Source organism: Aegilops tauschii, chromosome 6 (genome assembly GCF_002575655.3).
Source record: "Aegilops tauschii subsp. strangulata cultivar AL8/78 chromosome 6, Aet v6.0, whole genome shotgun sequence".
NCBI lineage: Eukaryota > Viridiplantae > Streptophyta > Magnoliopsida > Poales > Poaceae > Aegilops > Aegilops tauschii.
This window is the reverse complement of record NC_053040.3, coordinates 470,389,974-470,412,930: the sequence shown is the minus strand read 5'-3', so window position 1 is coordinate 470,412,930 and position 22,957 is coordinate 470,389,974. Positions and strand designations below refer to the sequence as shown.

General features: G+C 53.2%; 1 protein-coding gene across 1 annotated transcript; it reads left to right on the top strand.

Annotated features, from left to right (window-relative positions):
* Positions 1 to 8,295: 8,295 nt before the first annotated feature.
* LOC120967191 (uncharacterized) lies at positions 8,296 to 11,950 on the top strand. Its single transcript, XM_073502197.1, has 3 exons — positions 8,296 to 10,859; positions 10,953 to 11,043; positions 11,132 to 11,950. Exons 1-3 carry the CDS (start codon positions 8,296 to 8,298, stop codon positions 11,948 to 11,950), a joined length of 3,474 nt encoding a protein of 1,157 aa, XP_073358298.1.
* The last annotated feature ends 11,007 nt before the right edge of the window (positions 11,951 to 22,957 follow it).

The window sequence follows — 22,957 nt, the reverse complement described above, 5'->3', positions numbered from 1 at the left end:
ATATCCTCTCCACGGGCGCCATCCATCCACAAGGCCGGCCGGACACGGGACAACGCCGGAGCAAGCTAGCTAGCAATAGAGGGATCGATCGACACAGTTGGAAACTACGATGGGGATGGCGGCGGCGCTGTGGGACGCCCTATCGAAGGCTGCCAACCTCGCGCAGATGTCTGGCCTGCACGCCGTCATGCTGGTGGCCGTGGTGGCGAGCCTGCGCGTCCCGCAGAGCAAGCGGGAGTGCGCCAAGCTCGAGCGGTGCAGCCGCAGGCTCCACGCGCTGCTCAAGTGGCCGACGGGCTGCGGGCTTGTGCTGCTGCGATCGGAGATTGGAGGCCCCGCTGTAAAGGCACTGGTCGACGCGGCCGGCCTCGTCGACGACTACAAGAAGAGCACGCTGTGGCGCCGCGTCCGGTGGGGCAGGAGCATGGCGACCCGGTTTCGTGACATGCAGGACGTCGTCGACTCCTACTACGGCGTCCTGATCTTCATCAACGCCAATGTTCTGTTACAACGGCCGACTCATCATCTCCCGGGCACGTACGTGAGATGCAAATTAACTCATTACTACTATTATGCAATAGTATTTAGCTTTGGATTTTACGTCGATCCATAGAGATACTCCCTCCGTTTTTTTTTACTCTGCATATAAGATTTGGTCAAAGTCAAACTATACAAAGTTTGACCAAATTTATATAAAAAATATGAACATCTACAATACTAAAAGTATATAGTATGAAATATGTTTCATGATGCATAATATTGATTTCATATTGTGAATGTTTATATTTTTATATATAAAGTTAGTCAAACTCTACAAAACTTGACTTTGACCAAACCTTATATGCGGACTAAAAAGAAACGAAGGGAGTAACACCCTCGGATGTAGGTTGCCGAATTACGTCTCTGATCCTACCATGCTAATTTTGATGGGCAACGCAGGATTCATGGAGTGGATGATCCAACGCAAAGTCAAAGCCTACAAGCAGTGAGCAATTGCTCCAAAGTTACAGCAACTTGTCACACTCAAATGACCAACAACGGTACTGGCGAGGAAGGAGCCAGCAAAATAGGAAGCCAAAGAGACAACACCAACCTGACTGGATGTGAAAGAAGCTTGCCTGCTATAGTGATTTCCCATGCATAACTGTAAGGGGAAGAGATAATAGTTTAGTTTTTCATTTGGTGCAAAAGAGAAGAATATCCATTTGGTGCAAAAGTGAAGAAGGTGACATATGTACATAAGCGTGGAGGTTAATTCGACATATGATAAGAATTAGCTCACCCAGGAAACCGATGACTCTTGACTTTTGACCTTTTGACATGTACTATCAGCCAACTGACACATATTTTATTTATTTTTGATGTAAACTGACACTTATTTGGACCATTTTTTGCTAAGAATTTGCTGAACTGTGAAGTGAGATGGATGCCTGCCTAGCCACCGGTGCCAACGGGGGAAGTGGAGATTTTGAACGCACCACAGGCTGATTTTTTGCGGAAATTGTTACTCCCTCCGTTCCAAATTACTCGTCGTGGTTTTAGATCAAATTTGAACTAAAACCACGATGAGTAATTTAGAACGGAGGGAGTAGATCAGTGCAATAGCTAGCATGGAGACACCGGTTACCACCCTATCCTAAATGAACGATAGATTGACTACTAAAAAATAGGATATGACAACGCATGACTCAACATGAATCAGACACTTAGGCTAGTCATAGTGGGAGTAACTTAACTAGTAACATAGCGTACTTCGAGAAAATTCTGCTTATGTGGCAAGTAATTAATGAGAGGTGGTAACATAATATGTTACTGTAACATAACGCTTTTCAAGACAAGATGAGTCTACGAGGTAATAAATGAAACCATCTATGATACTACTATTATGTTACTTTGCATTATGAAGGTAGTAACTTAGACTAGTGTTATATGCATGACACTAGTCTAAGTTCCTCCCCACTACGACCCGCCTTACTCAATAGTAGAATCGCCAAAGACTGCGAGTTTATTATTCCTAGGCACTTGTTATAACTGTGCCACATTGATTAGGATAGTTTCATAATTGAAAGCATAGGGTCCCCCGAGAAAACCGGATCGGTCCTCGCGTCGCTTTGTCCCCAGGGTGAAACGGGCAGCGGCCCCGACCTTAGGCGGCGGTGGGAACCTCCACGCTCCCCCTGCCTCCCGCGGGTGAAGCTCGGATGGAGGATTCGACCCGAGGGGGGGGGGTGGGGGTGGGGGGTGGACTCGTGCATCGGCAGGTGGCGGCTGGCGTCCTAGTCTCTGGAGCGAGGTGCTCGCCGTGGCAGCGGAGCCATGGCGGCTCGGTGGGGCGGCGGGCCCAATCTGGGCGCCGCTAGCATGGTGGCGGCAGCTTGGCAACGTCGAGTTTTGTGCGGGCACAGCTGGCGCTAGCTGCAGCGACGCTCGGACGGTCGACGGATCTCAGATCAGTGCGTGTGTGTGTGGTGGTCATGCGTTGTCCCGGTTCAGATCTGCAACGGCCTGAAACAGCGGCGGAGACCGGGGCAGTGGCCTGCTCGTAGGCGCAACGGCAGGTCGAGCGCGACTAACCATGGAGCACCGCGTAAGGGGTTCAGGACCTACTGCCCGAATCTGACGATCGCGGCGGCGATTGCCGTTGTAGCGCCCAAAATCGTGGGGGAGGGGGGAGGGGAGCTGTTCTTCGACGGCGGCAGACTCATGGGTCGTGTGGGTGACCCAGAGTCTGGATCTCGAGATGGTGACAGCCTTTGTGAGGCAGTGGCGGTATGGGACGTCCCGTCCATCAACAGGTCGGGTTCGATGCGGCTCGGCATGTGACAGATGCATTTCCTTCAGAGTAGTCGGGCAGTGCTTGTTGCCGGCAGGTGAAGCCTCAGGCGGATGCTAAGCACGGCATCTCACGCGGGGGCGTCAAGTCATGCCTGCTACCGGCACGTGCTACACGGTGGCTCTGGCGAAGGTCTCATATCTAGCATGTTGCTGCTGGATCGAAGGTGGTGCAACAGTGACGGGAGGCAGGCGGTATGGGACGTCTGTCTTCTGGTGTCTTCTCCAGAGGTATCTGGTTATCGAGGCGTCGGTAGCCGAATAAGGGATGATGGTACATACGGTTTCAACAACGAGTTTGTGCACTCCGGTGGAAACACAAGAGCTCTAACAGCCTATGTCGACGCGCGTCTATGTCGTGTCCTTACTGAAGCTGGTGGATTGAAACTTGTCTTCGGGAATAAGAATTCGGAGTTCAAACTTGTGTTGGACTCGTCATCATCGGCGCACGTGTGGCGATTTCTTCTTGGAGGTGTAGCCTATGAGTTGTGTAATTTTCGTTTTGATGTCATCTTTTAACATAGGGTTAGTGACTATCTGGTGGAGTTACTGTCGCGAGGCATGCGGCCTCGGGTTTTCTTTTCGCTTTATTTCCGGGTCGATGTATTTCGGCTGCTGGATTTTGCATTCTTAATGATATATGGTCGCATGCATCGCACTGATGCAGAGGCCAGAGGTTATCCTCCTTTTCGAGAAAAACCTTGGGAACTAAGGAATATAGGCCGCCTCTACATCTACTTCAATACATTGTTTTTTTCCTAATTACATAGTAATGCAGTTGCGCGATTTCGCAGCATCGGGCGCACCCTGCGCGAGCCGTCTGATCTTGATGGATGGCTCCGCGGGGAGGTAATGGGGCGTACGGTTTTGAGGCACAGTAACGACTGCCCACCTGCACTGCTTTTAGTGTTTAAATTTTTGGGAGTCGCATCACTTCAGTTCTGTCACCTATCCCCTCTATTTTTCTCGGTGGCAGCAAGCGAGCTCGACTATTTCGGTGCCGATTCTTCACCCCGGGAGACCGTCCACTCGTGCACGTCACTGACGACTCGCGGAGATAAGCACTCCAACCACTCACCTCCGTTGCAGGTTTCGAGAAGTTGGCAAAAGCCGATTCCAACTCGATAGGGAGTTTGCCGAGTTTAGATCTCGGTGAAGGGTACTCAGCCCGAACACTTGAGACAAAGGCCATGTTCCTTTGTATAGACTGCCGGGAACTCGGTAACCACGTTGCCCAGATCTAAATTGGGTAGTAGACAAAAAAAGGCACTTCACTAGCTGGACGGAGATGACACTTATCGAGACTTTCTATCGATCCGCCTGCTAGGTTGCCCTGGGCCAAAGAAGGATACGGGAAACAATTTCATTATCTGTTGTTAATACATATACAAGGCAAATACAAACACAAAAAAATATAATCAGTTGCAGACAATTCATGATAAACATCGTTCAAATACTTCAGCTAAATTCTCCGGTGCATTCTTTTTTGTCTCTCTGTGGATCACTCATAAAATATGTTGTTCATAAGTTGCTTCGGTCCTTGGCTCCAATCGGTCTTTGATCCAAGGGCGTGATTGTGAAGGTGTCTATGACCCTTATACAAGGGGGCGTCCTTCAAATAGTTATTGATGCAGACACAATATGAACAAGGTGCTTCCTTTTTCTTGAATTTTGCTAAATGGGGTGTGCGTGTCATGCCACGTTTACCCAGATTTTGACCGATGCGGTTGCCGGATGACGTGTTCTGCGAGCTCTCCCGAAATGGAATGCGTGTTTTGCCATCTCTGTCGGCCTTTCACAGTTGCGGCCTGGCTGATTGGCATGTGCACTCCACGTGCTCGCTGATTGCACTCTTCCCCGCCCCGTCGATCGTCTGGTCGGTTCGCTTGCATTCCTTTTGCTCAGGACATCTGACTGGCGTGTATGCTGCAAGTGCTCACTAGTTGCATTCTTCCCAGCCGTGTCGATTGTCTGGTTGGTTTGCCTGGTTTCCTTCCACTCATGTGATTATGGGTGGGGATTTGTAATTCCAATGGTTCTGGTCATTAGCCGTGGGGGAGGGGCACCAAAATATGATCAAAGGGCTTTGACCGGATGGCACGGCGACGAAAGGGCATTCGGGTGACCTTGGAGACAAATCGAAGGGCAAAATTGAGCAGAGTCGAAAAGTAAGAGCAAACCCTGTGGGTAGGTCTCCACTATGAGCAAAAATGCAATTGTCCCATTTTTGAAATTCACGAACCTTTTTTGAAATTTGTGGGAAAATCAAATTCATGCCCATTTTTTAAATTCGGAAACTTTTGAGAAATCCCATTTTTTGAATTTAGGATTCGTAATAAAATTGAAGTTAATAAAAGAAAAAAGAACAAGCAAGAAAAAATGATAAAAAAACAGGGGCGTCGCACCCCACACATGGACCGACCTATAAGCATCGTAGGAGGTCTCACCGAATACCATATCACCTCATGGGCCGCTCTAAATGGGTCAGGTCCTAGCTAATCCTAATGCTACAAGGTTGGGCCCACACGCCATGTTCCTAGCTAATCCTCCTTATAACCTAATTAACTTATTCGGAAGAAAGGACACTAATAAACTTGACCACCAGCGTTAAGATGTCGACGACCAGGATCAAGGGGGATAAGCCTGGGATTCCTCTACCGACGACAAGTTGAGCGTAGATTTAGTCCTACGGACTCTTGGAGCAAGCCGCGTCCATGGGTGATGGTATGAGTCGCTGGGTGTATGAAAACAGGGCCGCCAAAGAGGTCTTGCTGGAGCGTTGGCACGGGGTAGACCAAGCGTCGCTACGACCACAAATTGATTGATGTGAAGGGCTTTTCGGGTCTAGGAGCTCCAGGGTCTTAAATTTTTGGGAGTCGCATCACTTCAGTTCGCTCACCTATCCCCTTTATTTTTCTCGGTGGCAGCAAGCGAGCTCGACTATTTCGGTGCCGATTCTTCACCCCGGGAGACCGTCCACTCGTGTATGTCGCTGATGACTCGCGGAGATAAGCACTCCAACCACTCACCTCCGTTGCAGGTTTCGAGAAGTTGGCAAAAGCTGATTCCAACTCGACAGGGAGTTTGCCGAGTTTAGATCTCGGTGAAGGGTACTCAGCCTGAACCCTTGAGACAAATGCCATGTTCCTTTGTATAGACTGCCGGGGACTCGGTAACCATGTTGCCCAGATCTAAATTGGGTAGTAGACAAAAAAGGCACTTCACTGGCTGGACGGAGATGACACTTATCGAGACTTTCTATCGATCCGCCTGCTAGGTTGCCCTGGGCCAAAGAAGGATATGGGAAACAATTTCATTATCTATTGTTAATACATATACAAGGCAAATACAAACACAAAAAAATATAATCGGTTGCAGACAATTCATGATAAACATCGTTCAAATACTTCACCTAAATTCTCCGGTGCATTCTTTTTTGTCTCTCTGTGGATCACTCATAAAATATGTTCATAAGTTGCTTCGGTCCTTGGCTCAAATCGGTCTTTGATCCAAGGGCGTGATTATGAAGGTGTCTATGACCCTTATACAAGGGGGCGTCCTTCAAATAGTTATTCACTACAAGAAATATGTCAACTTGTGACCTTCTGTTAGTGACCCTAGAAGATTTGGTCATAAATTTATGACTATTTTAGACCAATTGTACAAAAGCTGTTCGGGGGTCTCCAAACCCTAACCCATAACGACTATTCTTGTCAGGAAGGTCGTAATTTCATTAGAGGAAATGGTCGTAAAGCGGGAAGCACTGTCCACTGCCTCGCCTAGCTGATAAGGACAAAAAAAAAATGGTCACTACGCTTGAGTTTGAATGAATAGGATGATTAGGCAGCCACCTCAGCAACCTCGCTTATGTGTCACTGTCTAGGTGTCATTTTTTCTTAAATGTTACTATTCAACAGACAGACGGGGCACACACTGACAGGCAGGACCCATTTGACAGGTGGGGCCGAGCGCTTAATTCGCCCAAAAAAGATGCGCGAGGCGGGACTCGAACCCACAACCTCGCGCTTGCATCCCTCGCTTGCTACCGCTGGGCTAGAGAGGGACAGTTGCTCATGTATGGGAATTTATCTATACATTATATAAAACTATGGCTCTCTCGTATCATTGACAAGTGGGACCTTCCGACTAGGTGGCATCGAACAGAGCAACACTGACAGGCGGGACCCATTTGACAGGTGGGTGAGTGAGCGTTTAATTCCCTAAAAAATGTGCACTAGCGGGGACTCGAACCCACGACCTGGCACTGGGCTCACTCGTTCTGTACCGCTGGGATAGAGAGGGATTGTTGCTAATGTGTGGGTAGTTTTCTATATAGTATATAAAACCACGGCTCTCTCGTATCAGTGACAAGTGGGACCTTCCGACCAGGTGGCGGCGGGTGGCATCGAACAGAGCAACACTTAGCGTTTTTCTAGGTCTTCCGACCAGGTGGCGGCGGGCGGCAACGGAAGAAACCAGCAGGGGCGGGGCCGGTGGGCGGCGGGCGACGGGTGGCGGGCGGAAGCAACCAGCAGGGGGCGGACGAGGGCGGGGCCGGCGGCCGAAGCAACCAACAGGGGCCGCTCGCCTTGCCCACAACCTCGCCGCAGGTGACCTCGCCCACGGCCTCGCGGCGGAAGCAACCAGCAGGGGGCGGGGCGGAGGCGGGGGCGGGGCCGGCAGCGGAGGTAACCAGTAGGGGGCGGAGGCGAGGCAGGGCGTGGAGGCGAAGCGACCAGCAGGGGCGTGGGCGACCGACGGTGGTGGGGGCGGGGGCAGGAACGGCGTCCTCGCCCACGCAAGGAGAGGCTCGCCGAGCATGGGGGACTCGCCGCCGCCGCAAGCACACCTCCCGGTATGCACCCCTCACCTCTTCCCCCTCACCTCACCCAAGCATGGATTTCAGTGGGAGATGGATTTCAGTCAGATGTTCTTCAACATAGATGAATTTTGTTGATGCACTGTTAGGAGTTAGGAGATAGCTTGCTTGTTTGGTAGATATTGCATAGATGAATTTTCTTGATGTACTGTTAGGAGTTCTTCAGCTTGTTTGTTAAGAATTCTTCAGGCCTTGTTAGGTTAAGATTTGGGGGGAATTTGAGCTAGATGGCCTCAGTTGTTCTTCAATTGTTTGTCTACAGATTGTTAGGATCATAGTAATTGTAATTGATAGAATCAACATAGTATTTGTTAGGAGCTAGCTAGCTTGGTCTTCCCAGAAACATGATCCTTCTAAATCTTGGTTTGGTTTAATTTGAATTAGCCTTCTCTGCAACATAAATTCATGCCAATTTCAGTGTTGGTTTGATTTATAGTTTGGTTTGTTTCAATGTTGTGGTTAGGCAATTAGCATATAGAATTTTCTGGATTTTTAGCTGCCATTACTGCCATCCATTTTCATTAATTAATCTTGATGCACTTAGATTGATTTGCTAAGTTGCAACAATTTGTTGTCTTTGGCAGATGGACAGAAGCTGGATTAGAAAAGGAGTTAGAAAGTTTTCGAAAGAACATATGAAAGGAGTTGATGATTTCATGGCATTTGTTCGGGCAAATTTTGCCAACGATGCTCACATTGTTTGCCCATGCTGTGAATGCCTCAACCGTCCAAGAATGGCTCAAGGAAGAGTGGAAGATCATCTGCTTCTTAATGGGATGTCCAGCACATATGATAGATGGATATATCATGGAGAACCTTTAGACGGACAACCTCAACATTTTGAAGCTGATACACATGCCCCTCATATGATGGGTGGTGGTGATGCTGGCATTGATTTCATGGAAAAGGTTTTGCGAGATAATGCTGGTTTGGAGGAAGAGGATGGGCATGAAGATGATAGGATTCCTGACCTATTGAAGGATTTGTACGATGCTGAAGATCGTGCTGATGGACAGAAGTCGTTGTTTGCTGAGGTGTTAGAGGAGGCGAAGCGCGCAGCTCATGAAGGGGGTAAATTTTCAAGATTTACCTTCACCGTGAAGTTACTCCACATCAAGTCTTTCTACCGGATTAGCAATGCTGCATTCAACGCAATACTCCACCTTTTGAGCTTGCAATTCCCTGATAGTTGTGTTCCCAGATCTTATGATGAAGCATTGAGCATAATCCGCAGGCTGGGGTTAGGTTATGTGTCAATACATGTGTGCCCAAATAACTGCGTCTTGTTTCGGAAGGATTTAGCAAAGCACGACAACTGTCCAAAATGCAATGCCTCTAGGTGGAAAGATGCTGATGGGAAGAAGTCAATACCGGAGAAGGTACTGAGGCACTTTCCGTTGGTACCAAGGCTGCAGCGGATGTTCATCTCGAAGAAATCATCACGTGAGGTACAGTGGCACCAGCTGAAGCGGCAACCTGTGGACAATGAGCTGAGCCATCCAGCGGACGGAGAGGCATGGAAAGAGTTTGACCGTGTACATTTAGATTTTGCTGCATATCCAAGGAACATAAAACTTGGCATTGCCACAGATGGGTTTAATCCGTTTGGGAACATGAGCACGTCTTATAGCATGTGGCCAGTTTTTGTGGTGCCGTACAACCTGCCACCATGGGCATGCATGGATCAGTCCAACTTCATGATGGCATTGCTTATCCCGGGTCTGGAGTCTCTAGGAAAGGATTTTGATGTCTTTATGGAGCCCCTCGTAGAAGAACTGCTCCAGCTCTGGACTGGTGTACCTACATACGATGCCTTGAGTCCGGAAGAAAAGTTCAATCTACGTGCTGCAATCATATGGTCCATCCATGATTTCCCGGCTCTGCACACTCTGTCTGGGAGGATCACAGCGGGTTATAAGGCCTGTGTCCATTGTGACAAAGACCCTTGCTCAAAGAGAATAAGGAGCAAGATCTGCTATATTGGCCACCGCCGCTTTCTTCCCCAAAACCATCGCTGGCGAAGAAGCAAAGATTTTAATGGTGAGAATGAAACCCGTGACAAGCCAGCTGAATTCACTAAAGAAGAGCTGGAGCAGCAACTTGAAAAGGTGAAAGATGTGAGACCAGGAAAGCTTGCGAAGAAAAGAAAGCATGAGGAAGGTCAATGTTGGGACCGGAGGTCTTGTTTGTGGGACCTGCCATACTGGGCTGATCTGAAATTAAGGCATAATCTCGATGTAATGCACACTGAGAAAAACATATGCGAGAATCTACTAGGGACGTTTCTAAACATTGAAGGGAAGACAAAGGACACGGTTAGTTCTAGGCTTGATTTGGAGGACATGGGCATAAGAGAAGATTTGCATCTACAACACAATGAAGATGAAGATTCATTTGAAATGCCACGAGCATGGTATACAATGAGTAAAGAACAAAAGCTTGCATTCTGTGAATTCCTAAGAGCGGTGAAATTTCCAGATGGTTATGCTGCTAACCTAGCAAAGTGTGTTACTTCTGATGGATTCAAGCTTTCAGTACTGAAAACCCATGATGGTCACATCCTCCTCCAAAGGATTTTACCGGCGGGCCTCCGAGGAATCATGGACAAGGATATATATGAAGCGGTTGCTGAGCTGGGAAATTTCTTTAGAGAACTGTGCTGCAAAACACTCAAGTTAACTGTCCTGGAAAGACTTGAAAAAGAAATCCCAACTATTCTTTGCAAGCTCGAGAAGATTTTCCCTCCAGCTTTCTTCACCGTGATGGTCCATTTGGCGGTGCACTTACCAAAAAAGGCAATGCTTAGAGGCCTTGTGCAATACGGTTGGATGTACCCAATCGAAAGAAGGCTGCTTACTTGTAAGCGTTATGTGCGAAAAACGGCAAGACCTGAAGGTTCTATTGCCGAAGCATATGTCGTTGACGAGTGCTTGACTTTTTGCTCTAGATACTTTGGCGATGTGGAAACAAGATGGAACCGGCCGGGCAGAAATAGAGAGCGGTCTGATTCGCAAAGTGGTGATGTCTCTGTTTTCAACCATGGTGTGAACTTTCTTGGAGCCTCACAATACTTGGAGGCTGGTGATGAGTATGACAAGATGGTTTGGTATGTGCTCAGCAATTGCGCCGAGGTTCTACCATATATCGTGTACGTTATATCTTGTGCACTCATTATATATATTTTTTGCTTGGGTTGGCACCAGCCTAATGTTTTAATTCACATGTTTTGTTTGCATTGCAGGAAATGCAAGGAAGAGTTAAATCAGGAAGAAAGCAAGATCAATGTTGATAAAAGGGTTGCCAAGGGGTTTGTTAATTGGTTTAAGAATCATGTGAGATCTTTAGCCACATGTTTGATGTTTTCTGTGTTATTCACCAATTGTTAAATACCATTGTTTGCTAAATGGTTTATTTGTGCAGATTGGAAAGTTGCATGAGGAGAAGAAGGTCAGTGATGATCTATTTGCTTTGGCATGCTTACCGGATAAGCGAGTGAGAGTGTATTCAACATGCATTGCTGACGGTGTCCGGTACCACACCGTTGACCGCGAGGAAAAAAGGAAGACACAGAATAGTGGAATCATCACTGAGGGGTCATATGATCGTGAGATCATTGACTTCTATGGTCAGTTGAGAAGCATCGTAGAGTTGCAGTACAACTGTAGTGGAGGCATCCATCGCTCGGTTCTCTTATTTCACTGTGACTGGTTTGAGCTTGGTAGCAAGAAGAAGAGAGACTCTTTTGTCAAATATGATGGCCACTTCATAAGCATCAACACTGCAAGGTGCCAGTATAAGAGTGATCCCTTTATTCTAACAACACAAGCAACAATGGTGTTTTATCTGCCAGACACTCTTTTGCACGGAAAATGGCGAGTTGTGCAAAACTTTGAGCACAGACACTTGTGGAGTGTGACTGAAACTGAAGTGGAAAAGGGCCCCGCTGATGGTGGACTAACATACCAAGATGATGACTCTACGGAAGTTCCGTTGCAAGCTGATGATGACTCTATGGAAGTTCCGGTGCAAAGTAGAGTGCGAAGGGACCGGGAACGTGTGATCGTTGATGCTGCAACAGTTGAAGGCATCAAGAAAAGAAGAAAGGTGGTAGCGGATGGACATGAGAGTGAGGATGAGGAAAACAGGACTGATCATACTATACTGCAATATTGTAGTGATGATGAGGAAAACAGGAGTGGGCATAGAGTTCCTTGTTTTCGTATCGACGACGATGAGTAGCGAAGGTAAATTTGGTCTCCTTGGTGATCTAATGCTATTTTGTCTCCTTGGTAGTTGTTGTTGATGTGATCCTGATGTAGTTTTTGTACTAGAAATCTCTCCAGGTACCAAAATGCATGAGACTGTGTAGTGATGGAAGATGATGGTTGAAGATACAATGCAAAATGATGTAGTTTTGGTGATCATGAAGTTTTGTTGATGGAAGATACAATGCAAAATGAAGATGTTGTTTTGGTGAACTGAAGATGCAAAATGCTGTTTTTTTGGTGAACTGAAGATGTTGTTTTTAGAGCTGTTTTTCTGAACTGAAGATGTTGTGGTGTAAAATGCTGTTTTTTTGAACTGAGTAGTTTTGGCTATCATGTAGTTTTGGTTGTGATGTAAAAGTTTACAAAATGATGTGATCCTTAAGTTATTTTGAACTGAAGATGTTGCTTTGATCACCAAAATTCAGTTTTGGGTTTGATCATGTAGTTTTGAGAGCTGTTTTGGTCAGAACTGAAGATGTTGCTTTAACTGAATTTTGCTTCAACTAAACATGGGCGCGCTCCATCAGACAGCTGTGAGCAAAAAAATATGCGCGAGCGGGGACTCGAACCCACGACCATGCGCTCATTTCACTGTGTTTCTACCAGTGGGCTAGGAAGAGGCTATTGGTCTTCTCCTCTATGCCATCTCTTTTAAACTCATCAAACTAGTCAAATATCAAACACACACTGTCGGGTGGTTGGTGCGACATATGCCAAGGGATGGCTTATCATTGTGGGAGCCAATAAAACGTCGCCGGTGCCTGGAAACGGGATGAGGCGAAGACATGCACGCCGGCGAATCTTACCCAGGTTCGGGGCTCTCCGAGGAGATAACACCCCTAGTCCCGCTCTGCGGGGTCTCCGCATGATCACTAGATCGATAAGAGGTAGCTACAATCGCTCCTAGAGCTGTTGAGATCAAGGGAGACGAAGAACAAGGCTAGCTCTTGCTTCTCTCTATCTATGGTGTGTGTGTTATGCTAAGATGGCCACTCTATGCTCAGAGGCCAACTATGCTTAGGTGCGAACCCTTTGCATGGGTGCTCCGGGGGGTTTATATAGGCCTACCCCCTGGGGGTACAATGGTAATCCGGCTGGGCTCTGGCCCCAGCCGTCAGTGTCTACGCTCGCCGGCTTCTCCGCCGGCTGCTGGGTCCCGCCGGCTGCCGGCTACTCGGTCGACAGGCCGGCCCACCGCATAGGGTCTTGTCGGCGGCTGCTTACTGTAGCCTCGCCTGTGATGACGAGGGCTTTGTCGAGGTAAGCGTGGCTACAGTGGGCCGCCTCGGGGGCTATCACTGTAGCCTTACCTCGTCTTGTCTCCTTAATGGGGCTCCTGCTTCGAGGAAGGGAGTAGCCGGCTTCTGGAGGCCGGCTACGCTCTTGGCCGACTGGGAAAGGCCGGGCCGCCTTCACGCCTCTCTCTGGCCGAAGGGGCCCGCCGCCCGCGGGCCGTACGGGAGTCGGTCGTGGGTGACGTCGAGGCCAACATGGCTACAGTGCCGAGCCGCACGGGAGACGTCCGTCCCGTACGGCCTCCTGTAGCCACGCCCGCCTCGGGCTTCGGGGGTAGTGGGCCGCACTGTGGCCACACCCCGTCACGTCGCCGTTATGTGGGAGTGGTTTGGAGTGGTTGTGGTCTTGGCCGGCTCCTAGGAGTCGGCGTCCTTCTTGGCCGGCTTCTTGGAGTCGGCCACCCCGTAGTCGTCCTGGGGAGGAGTTGGTGAGGCTGGGTCGCCTTCCGGGAGTCGGCTTTAGTGGTAGCCGGCCAGGGAAGGCGGCCCAATGCTCGGAGTGCTTGGAGGCCCGAAGGCCTGATAATTTTTTCAGAAGAACCAGGGGCAGTCGGTTAGGCTACCCGTGGCCATTTACTCCGACAGTAGTCCCCGAAGCTGATTGGGCTTCGAGGTGGAGTGGGGTTTGAGAAGTTCGATCAGCTTCCTATCGTGACAAGCCGGCAGCTGGGAGCCGGCCTCGGTCAGGCGCGCCGCCTGAGTCGAAATCTTCTGGAGTCGGAGGGCGGGAACCCGCTGGCACGTGCACCGGGCCGCGGGCCGGCCACGGGCCATCGGCGAGCCACGTGGCAGGAAAGCCTGCCAGCCCACGCGCGTGACGGGACGTCTCCGCAGGGAGGGGGCCCGCCACGTCCGCGCCCCGGCCCAGGCGCGGATCCTTTGTATCCCGAAACCGCCCGCTCATTCCGTGCGGCAGTTTTGGCTCGCATTTATGCGCAATAATCGCGAGAGGTGGGGGGAGTGGGCGCAGTTAATCCCACGTCTCCCCCCCGCGTCCGGCCTCTTCGGCCTCGTGAGACTATAAGTAGGGGGAGGTGGAGGGCGGCAGGCCCTCGCACGCTCCTCCTACTTCCACCTTCTTCTTCCCTCGCTCGTTCTCGCGACAGCGCCTTGCCGCCGCGCTCTTCCACCGCACGCTCCTCCGCCGCCGTGCTAGCTTTCACCATGCCTCCCCACGTAGAGCAGCTTGGCGGGGATTGGGACGGCTCCATCGTCCATGACGACCACGTCGACTTCCTCCGCGACACGCGGCGGCTGCCCGGCGCGGACAAAGTGGAGGTCCGCCTCGCGCCGGCGAAGGAGATCTCGCCGAGGCCGCAGGAGGGCGAGCGGGTGGTCTTCCGCTTGCACTTCTTGCACGGCTTCGGCCTGCCAGTGAGCGCCTTCTTCCGCTCCTGGCTCGATTTCTATCAGCTCCAGCCGCACCATCTCACCCCCAACGCGGTGGTGCTGCTGTCTGCCTTCGTCACCCTGTGCGAGGGCTATCTCGGCGTCCTCCCCACCCTTGAGCTTTGGGGGGAGCTCTTCCAGTCGAAGCTGGGCACGCGCAGCAAGGGCGTGCCGGCTCATACTGGCGCCTTCATCGCGTCGCGGAGATCGGGCGCCGACAACCCCTTCCCCGTCATCACGCTAATCCAATCGGTGAAGAAGTGCCAGAAGTCATACTTCTACGTGCGGAACATCGCTCCGCGGGGCGACTACATCAACCTGCCGGCTTACGTAGCCGGCCCACCGGCGGGCAGGCTGCCCCAGTGGTCCTTCCGGGCTGTGACGCTGTCGCAGGCAGGAAACGCCGCCATCGCCCGACTGCGGGTGATGGTCCAGTCGGAGGGCCTGACGGGGCCCGACCTCCTGGCCGCGTTCGTCACGCGCCGGGTTCTTCCGCTCCAAAGCCGGCCTCATCTGATCTGTCAGATGAGCGGCCAGCTCGATCCGAGCTGAATGTGCACCAAGGAGATGCCGCGCCACGAGGTCGCCTACATGGTGAACTACCTCGCAAACTGCCAACTCTCTGAAGAGTGGCAATTCGGCAAGGAGCCATATAGCCGTGCCAATCCTCCGCCTACGGTACGCTCCCCATGTCTCTTTTTCTCTCTCTCTCTCTCTCAGCCTTGTTGCCGAGTATCTCTTGGCCGACTCTGACTTAGTCGGCTTGTTCTTCGACAAAGCCCTCTGCTTCGGCCGGCCAGCGGGTCAGACACGGAGCGTCGCTTCGTCCCCGACCGGACCGAACACGACCTGGAGGACCCCGACCTGGGGGCGGTCCATATGGACGACGCCGTCGAGCCGGCCGGTGGCCAAGCCGGCGGCGAAGCAGGCGGCTCCGGGTTCACTACTACCTTCGACGACTGGCCGGACGAGGATGAAGCCGAAACCGTCCCGCGCCGCCAGCCGGCATCCGGACGCGGCGCATGCTCCTCCGGCGCGCAGCCTGCTCGGGGTGGAGGCCAGAAGCGCCGCGCCGCCCAGGCCTTGTTCGGCAGCCGAACGAAGAAGCCCAGGGGCGGGGCGGCAGCCACCAGGCGGGAAGAGGCGGCCGCGAAGGCGGCTCGTTTCCGCAAAGTGGTGAAGCAGCCGCAGACCGTGTCGGCGTAAGCTCTCTTTCTCTGTGTACTCTCTTTCTTTCTTTTCTTTGGTGGTTCTTGAACCTTTGTCTTCTTCTTCAACGATCAGAGCTCCGCTGTCACTTGAGCGGGCGGCTGCCGGCTCCGTCGTCGAGTCGCCAAGGGGCTCTGGGAGCACCACCCGCCGCGTGGACCCCCGCGCCGACCTACAGGAGGCGACGGAAAGGAACGCGCGGGAGGCGCGGGAGGAGCAGGAGGCACGGGAGGCGGAGGCGCGGAGGGCAGCCGCCGCCCAGGCGGCTCGGGAGGAGGAGGCGGCGAAGGCACTCGCCGAGGCCGCAGCCAGGGCCCAGGCAGAGGCTGAGGCCGCAGCGGCGGCAGGGGAGGTTTTGATGGTCACCCCCCTGCGCACCATGGCGCCTGGGGACACGGAGCCCTCGCCAGGGGGAGCCAGCAGCGACCAGCCAGGGCTGGGGGGAAGCGGCGACGACGTCATCATCTTGGAGAAGGCGCCGGAGCCGACCCCTCCGACTAGGGCGGCCCAAGGCGGCCAGCCTAAGCCTGCGCCCGCACAGTCGGCGGAGGGCGAGCCGGCTGCGAGGGCTGAGGTGGCGGTTCGGATTCCGCCAAGCCGGCGTGCGGGGAAGGCCGTGTCGGAGCCACAGCCGGCCGTGGGCTCCAGCTCGTCGGCCCAAGATGCGGAGGCGGCCAGCGCTACCTCGGGGTGGACACCAGGCGGAGGGACGGCCGTGGTGAACGTGGCTGCGCAAGACGTCCGGACCCGGCTCCAAGGCCAAGCTACGGCGCTGAGGCAGTTCACCGACGAGTTCCTAGCAACGCGGGCGGCCATCCGGGTTAGTATTCCCATCTTGTTCTTTCTTGATCTTGATTTCTCTTCTTGATCTTGATTTCTTCCATGGGGGCACGTCAGCGCACCCACTGGGTGTAGTCCCCGAGTTCCAAGTCGGCTGCTGAGCAGGCGGCTTGGAACTTCTTGGAGGATTTGTCTTTGCTGTTTTTGTTCTTACTTTGGTCTTCTGTCCATCTTGCAGGACTACCACAACCTTCGAGTAGCCGCCTTCAACTCCCAGGCTCGGGAGCTGACTCAGAAGACTGCCGACCTTACTGAGAGCCGAGGTACGTGGCTTGATCTTTATCTCATGTGGGGGCGCGGCAGCGCACCCACTGGGTGTAGTCCCTGAGATTCGGGCCGACTGCTGAGCAGTCGGCTCGGATCTTCCTTGACGATTTCTTATTGTTCTTCTTCTTCTGCCGTCTCTGCAGCGGCCAACGGCAGTCTGAGGGCACAGCTGGGGGAGTCCCAGACTGCTCTTCGTGCCAAGGACGCCGAGCTCGCCGCCTTGGTGCAGGAGCGTGACCGCCTGGTCAAGAGCTAGCCGACCAGGAGGAAAGCCACAAGGCGGCACTGAAGGCGGCGCAGGACCGCGAGGCCACTCTCCAGGCCGAGTTCGAGACGGAGGCGGCCGGCTGGGCAGAGGCCAGGCAGACTCTGGTCTCCGGCTATGGCCAGATCGAGGATCTGGTTGACGGTAAGCCGTCTATCTCTTCGTCCTTTCTTGCCATCTGCCACTTTGGCTTGTTTTCTGATTTTGGTGTTCTTTTCTTCCTTTCTTCTTGCACAGAGTATTTCCCTGGCTATTCAACTGCCGCCAACCAGGCCATCGAGGCCCGTCGCCAAGCGAAGAGGCAAGCCGGCTTTGAGATCTCGCCAACCGCCGGCCGCTCGCTGGAGGAGCAGCTCCTGGCGATCCAGGCTCGCATCCAGCCGGCTCACCAGCTGCTCCGCTGGCTTCAGCGTGCCGGGGCGCAGGTCTTGGCCGCCCTCTGGCCCGGCCAAGCGGTCCCTCGCACCCCCAGTCGGACCGCCGACTGGCTGGAGGTGCCAGTCGGCCGCTTCGAGGCTTGGAAGGCCTCGGCGGCTCGCTCCGGCGCCAGGCGGGCGCTGGAGTTCGTCAAGGCCTGGTATCCCGGCCTGAACCTGGAGCAGCTGGCTACCTGGCGGCAGCAAGCCGACACGGAGCTGGAGCCGGCGCGGCCGGCCATCATTCGGCGGGCTTCGGCGATCGCCGACTACACCGACACCAGTGTCTTCGCCCCCGAGGTGGACGACAATGGAGTCGCCCAGCCGGAAGATTGGTTCGGGCTGGACCCGGCGTACGATGAAGACTCGGCGGAGGAGATCGACTCCAGCGACGAGGGTGAAGAGGAGGAGGAGGAAGGTGAAGACGACGAGCCGGCTGGTAGAGCAGCCGGCCAGCCTCAGCCTGACCGCGCCTCCAGCACCACGTCGCGCGCGAGTGCGTCGCCTGCCGCAGGTGGTAGCCAAGCCGAGACCCGCTAGGCAGCCACTCCTTCAGTCGGCGAGGCCGCCTTCACCGACCAGCTCGGCCTCCATATCGCGCCCTAGTCCGCCATTTTTTGCTTTTCCTGTCTTGTTACTTTTGAACAATGTTTGGTTAAGTCTGCGCAATTCCACCCACTGGGTGTATTCAAACTTATGTCTGTTGCTGCCTGTTGGGGGCTTTATGTATATATAACTTATGCATTTGGTCTTTCCTTGTACTTTTGCTTTTTGTCCTTCTGCTTTTTCCTTTGCCGTCCTCCCTTGGTTGCCGCCTCCCCAGTCAAACAGTTGCTCTGCAATCTGTAGCCGGGGGAGTGCCTGGCCGATTGGGGAGGGGGAAGTACTTTAGCTCTGCTGGACTAAAGCTAAGTTTTTTAGGAAGCCGGCTGCTCTGGTAGCCGGCAGGCATGTTTGGAGGCCGTCTCTTTGCTATATAGGTTCGTTGTTCCTTAGCCGTTTTTCGTGTGGGCGTCCTTTCTGTCTTGCCTCTTGCTAGTCGGGCAGTCAATTCTTTGAGCTGCGACTTGCAACAAGAGGGGACTTGGGAGCCGGCGCACTACTTTTCTGACTTTAGGAAGAACTTTCAATATAGCTCAAGGCGGCCAGTCCCCGGGCCGACTAGTCGAACCCGGTGCCGGACAAGAATTGAAAATGTAATAATACATTCATGGATATGACACTCGTCATTCATAGATAAATAAAAGGCAGTCCCCGAGTACTGTTCGGGGGGCCTGTTGGTTTGTACTTAATACAAAAGGGGAGCGTGATACATACTGCTTTTCAGCTGTAAAATCGTCTTAGAAGGTTTGCGTTCCATGGTCGCTCCGACTCCTTGCCGGAGTCGTCTCTCTTGCGTGCTCTTGGTTTTTGTGCATCGATCAAGTAGTAGGAGTCGTTGCCGAGTGCCTTGCTGACGACGAAGGGGCCTTCCCAAGGGGACGAGAGCTTGTGCTGGCCGGCTGTTCGCTGGATCAGCCGGAGCACAAGGTCGCCCTCTTGGAAGGATCTTGGCTTGACCTTGCGGTTGTAGTAGCGGCGCAGCCCTTGCTGGTAGATGGCGGACCGGCTGAGGGCTAACAGCCGGCCTTCTTCCAGTAGGTCAACGCCGTCTTCTCTTGCTTCTTTGGCTTCCTCCTCCGTGTACATGGTGATCTGAGGCGAGTCGAACTCGATGTCTGTGGGGATGACAGCCTCGGCACCGTACACGAGGAAGAATGGAGTGAAGCCGGTTGACTTGTTGGGTGTAGTGCGCAGACTCCAGAGGACAGCCGGCAGCTCTTCGAGCCAGCAGCCGCCGATCGCTCCAGTGGTACAACCAGTCGGGGCTTGATGCCGGAGAGGATGAGTCCATTTGCTCGCTCGACCTGGCCGTTTGACTGCGGGTGGGCAACAGACGCTAAGTCCAGTCGGATGCCCTGCGTCGCGCAGTAACGTGCCAGTGCTCCTTTGGCGAAGTTCGTGCCGTTGTCGGTGATGATGCTGTGCGGCATGCCGTACCGAGTAGTGATGTCGGTAATGAATGTTACGGCAGTCGGCCCATTGAGCTTCTTGATTGGCTTTGCTTCAATCCACTTTGTGAACTTGTCCATAGCAACAAGTAGATGTGTCAGGCCACCGCGGGCTGTCTTGAAAGGGCCCACCATGTCCAGTCCCTAGATGACAAAGGGCCAGGTGAGGGGAATGGTCTTGAGGGCAGAAGCCGGCAAGTGTTGCTTGGAACTAAAAATTTGACATCCTCTGCAGCTCTTGACTATTTCTTTAGCATCCTCCAAGGCAGTCGGCCAGAAGAAACCGTGGCGGAAAGCCTTGGCCACGAGGGATCTTGAGGCTGCGTGATGGCCGCATTCGCCTTGGTGGATGTCTTTGAGGATTGCCACTCCTTTTTCTGGCTTGACACAACGCTGGAAGACTCCAGTGACGCTGCGCTTCACAAGCTCTCTGTTGATTATTGTGTATGCTGCGGCTCGTCGTTGCACTAGTCTTGCTGAGATCTCGTCAACCGGCAGCTCTCTGCTGACTAGGAACTTGAGGATGGGCTGGGCCCATGAGGGAGCTGTGACTTCTTCTTCTGTTAATGTGGCCACCATGACTCGGGTGGGTGGGTTGGGTGTTGCATTGGAGTCGGCCACCGCTTCTTGTGTCGTTGCAGTCCCCGGGCCGACTGCTGCAGTCCCCGAGCCGGGTTCTGAAGTCCCCGGGCCGGGTGCGACTACGGCAGTCCCTGGGCCAGTCGTCGAAGTCCCCGTGCCGCCTGCGGGATTTCTCCAGTCGGATCCGGCTGTTTCCGGCGCAGGCGGTACGAAGATGGAATCCGACTCTGGAGATGGCTTGATGGACGGCTTGAGGAGGCGCTGGAGGGAGACGCCAGTCGGTATGGCTTGTCGGGTGGAGCCGATCCGTGCTAGGGCATCTGCTTGGTCGTTGTCGGCCCTTGGCACGTGAAGGAACTCGCACCCTTCGAAGTATCCGCTTATCTGTTGGACGAGGAAACGGTAGCTTGCCATGTTCGCGTCCTTGGCGTCCCAGTCGCCAGATGATTGCTGGACCACCAAGTCTGAGTCGCCGTAGCACAGGATCCGGCGTATGCCGAGTTCTTTGGCTAGCCGGAGCCCGTGTACGAGCGCCTCGTACTCGGCGACGTTGTTGGAGGCAGCGAAGTGGATCTGCAGCGTGTACTTGAGCTTGTCGCCTTTGGGAGAGGTGAGGACGATGCCGGCTCCCAAGCCGGTGCGCATCTTGGACCCGTCAAAGTGCATCCGCCAATGGGTAGAGTCGGGAGCCGGCGGTAAGTACTGGGTCTCGGCCCAGTCGACGAGGAAGTCGGCCAATGCTTGCGACTTGATGGCGGTGCGGGGTTGATAGAAGATCGTGTAGGGCGCCAAGGCAATGGCCCATTTGGCCACCCGGCCGGATGCATCCCGGCTGCCTATGATCTCGGCGAGCGGGGCAGTGCACACGACCGTGATGGGGTGCTCTTGGAAGTAGGGCTTCAATTTCTTGGCAGCGAAGTACACCCCATAGCACATCTTTTGGTAGTGCGGGTAGTTTTGCTTTGAGCTGGATAGTACTTCGCTGAGATAGTAGACCGGCCTCTGGACCAGCTGGGCTCGGCCTTCCTCCGGGCGCTGGACCACAACAACAGTGCTGACGACTCGGCTAGTCGCGGCGATGTAGAGGAGCATGGGCTCCTTCTCAGTCGGCGCAGCCAGGACAGGCGGAGTGGTCAACATTTTCTTCAACTCATGGAAGGCTTGGTCGGCTTGATCATTCCACTCGAAGTGAGTGGACTTCTTCATGAGTCGGTACAGGGGGAGAGCCTTTTCTCCTAGTCGGCTGATAAAACGATTCAGGGAGGCTAAGCAGCCAGTGAACTTCTGCACATCTCGCAGTTTGGTGGGAATCTCCATCCTCTTGATGGCCTTGATCTTGATGGGGTTGCACTCAATGCCGCGTTCGGAGACCAGGAAGCCTAGCAGCTGGCTGGCTGGCACTCCGAACACGCACTTCTCGGGATTGAGCTTGATTTGGAATCGGCGCAAGTTGGCAAATGTTTCTTTCAGGTCTTCCAGCAAGGTACCACGCTTCTCTGTCTTCACCACAATGTCGTCTACATAGACGTGGGCATTTCTGCCGAGTTGTTTCAAGAGACATTTCTGCATGCAATGCTGAAAAGTGGCACCGGCATTTCTCAAACCGAATGTCATTGTCAGGTAGCAGAAAGCTCCAAAGGGTGTGATGAAGGCAGTCTTCAGGCGGTCAGCCGGGTCCAACTTGATCTGATGATACCCTGAGTATGCATCCAAAAAACTTAACAGCTCGCATCCGGCTGTGGAGTCTATTACTTGATCAATCCGTGGCAGAGCAAACAAATCCTTTGGGCAGGCCTTGTTCAAACTCGTGTAGTCTATACACATGCGCCACTTGTTATTCTTCTTCAGAACCAGAACTGGGTTGGCAAGCCATTCTAGAAAGAACACTTCCATGATGAAGCCGGCGGCAAGGAGCCGGGCTATCTCTTCTCCCACGATTCTTCGCTTCTCTTCTGATAGTCGGCGGAGGGGCTGCTTGACCGGCTTCGCATCATCTCGGACGTGTAGCTTGTGCTCGGCGAAATCCTTCGGGACACCCGGCATGTCCGTTGGGGACCATGCAAAGATGTCTCGATTCTCACGGAGGAAGTCGACGAGCTCGCCTTCCTATTTACTCTCCAAGTTCGCCCCAATCACAGCGAACCTCTCCGGGTTCTCCGGGTCCAGAGGTATCTTCTTCGTCTCTTTTGCAGGTTGGAAGGAGCCCTGCGCATCACAATCCTTGGGGTTGGGGGACAAGGCCGGCTGTTTGCCGGCCATGGCCACAACCCGTTCCAACATCTTCTTCTCTTCTGCCACCACGAGGGACTCGGCCAGCCGGCTGCTGGCCATGGCACACTCGATGGACTTCTTGTAGTCGCCGGCTACCGTGATGATCCCCTTCGAGCTCGGCATCTTCATCTTCAGGTAGGCGTAGTGGGGCACAGCCATGAACTTGGCCAAAGCAGGTCGGCCAAGTAGTGCATGATAGGGGCTCTCCAAATCCACTACCTCGAACCATATTGCTTCCCGGCGAAAATGACCTTTGTCTCCGAAGAGAACATCCATTTTGATCTTGCCGATTGGAGAGCAAGATAGGCCGGGTACGATCCCATGGAAGACGGTGCGGCTTGGCATGAGCTGCTTCGCTTTGATGTTCAACTTGTCCATGGTATCGCCGTACAG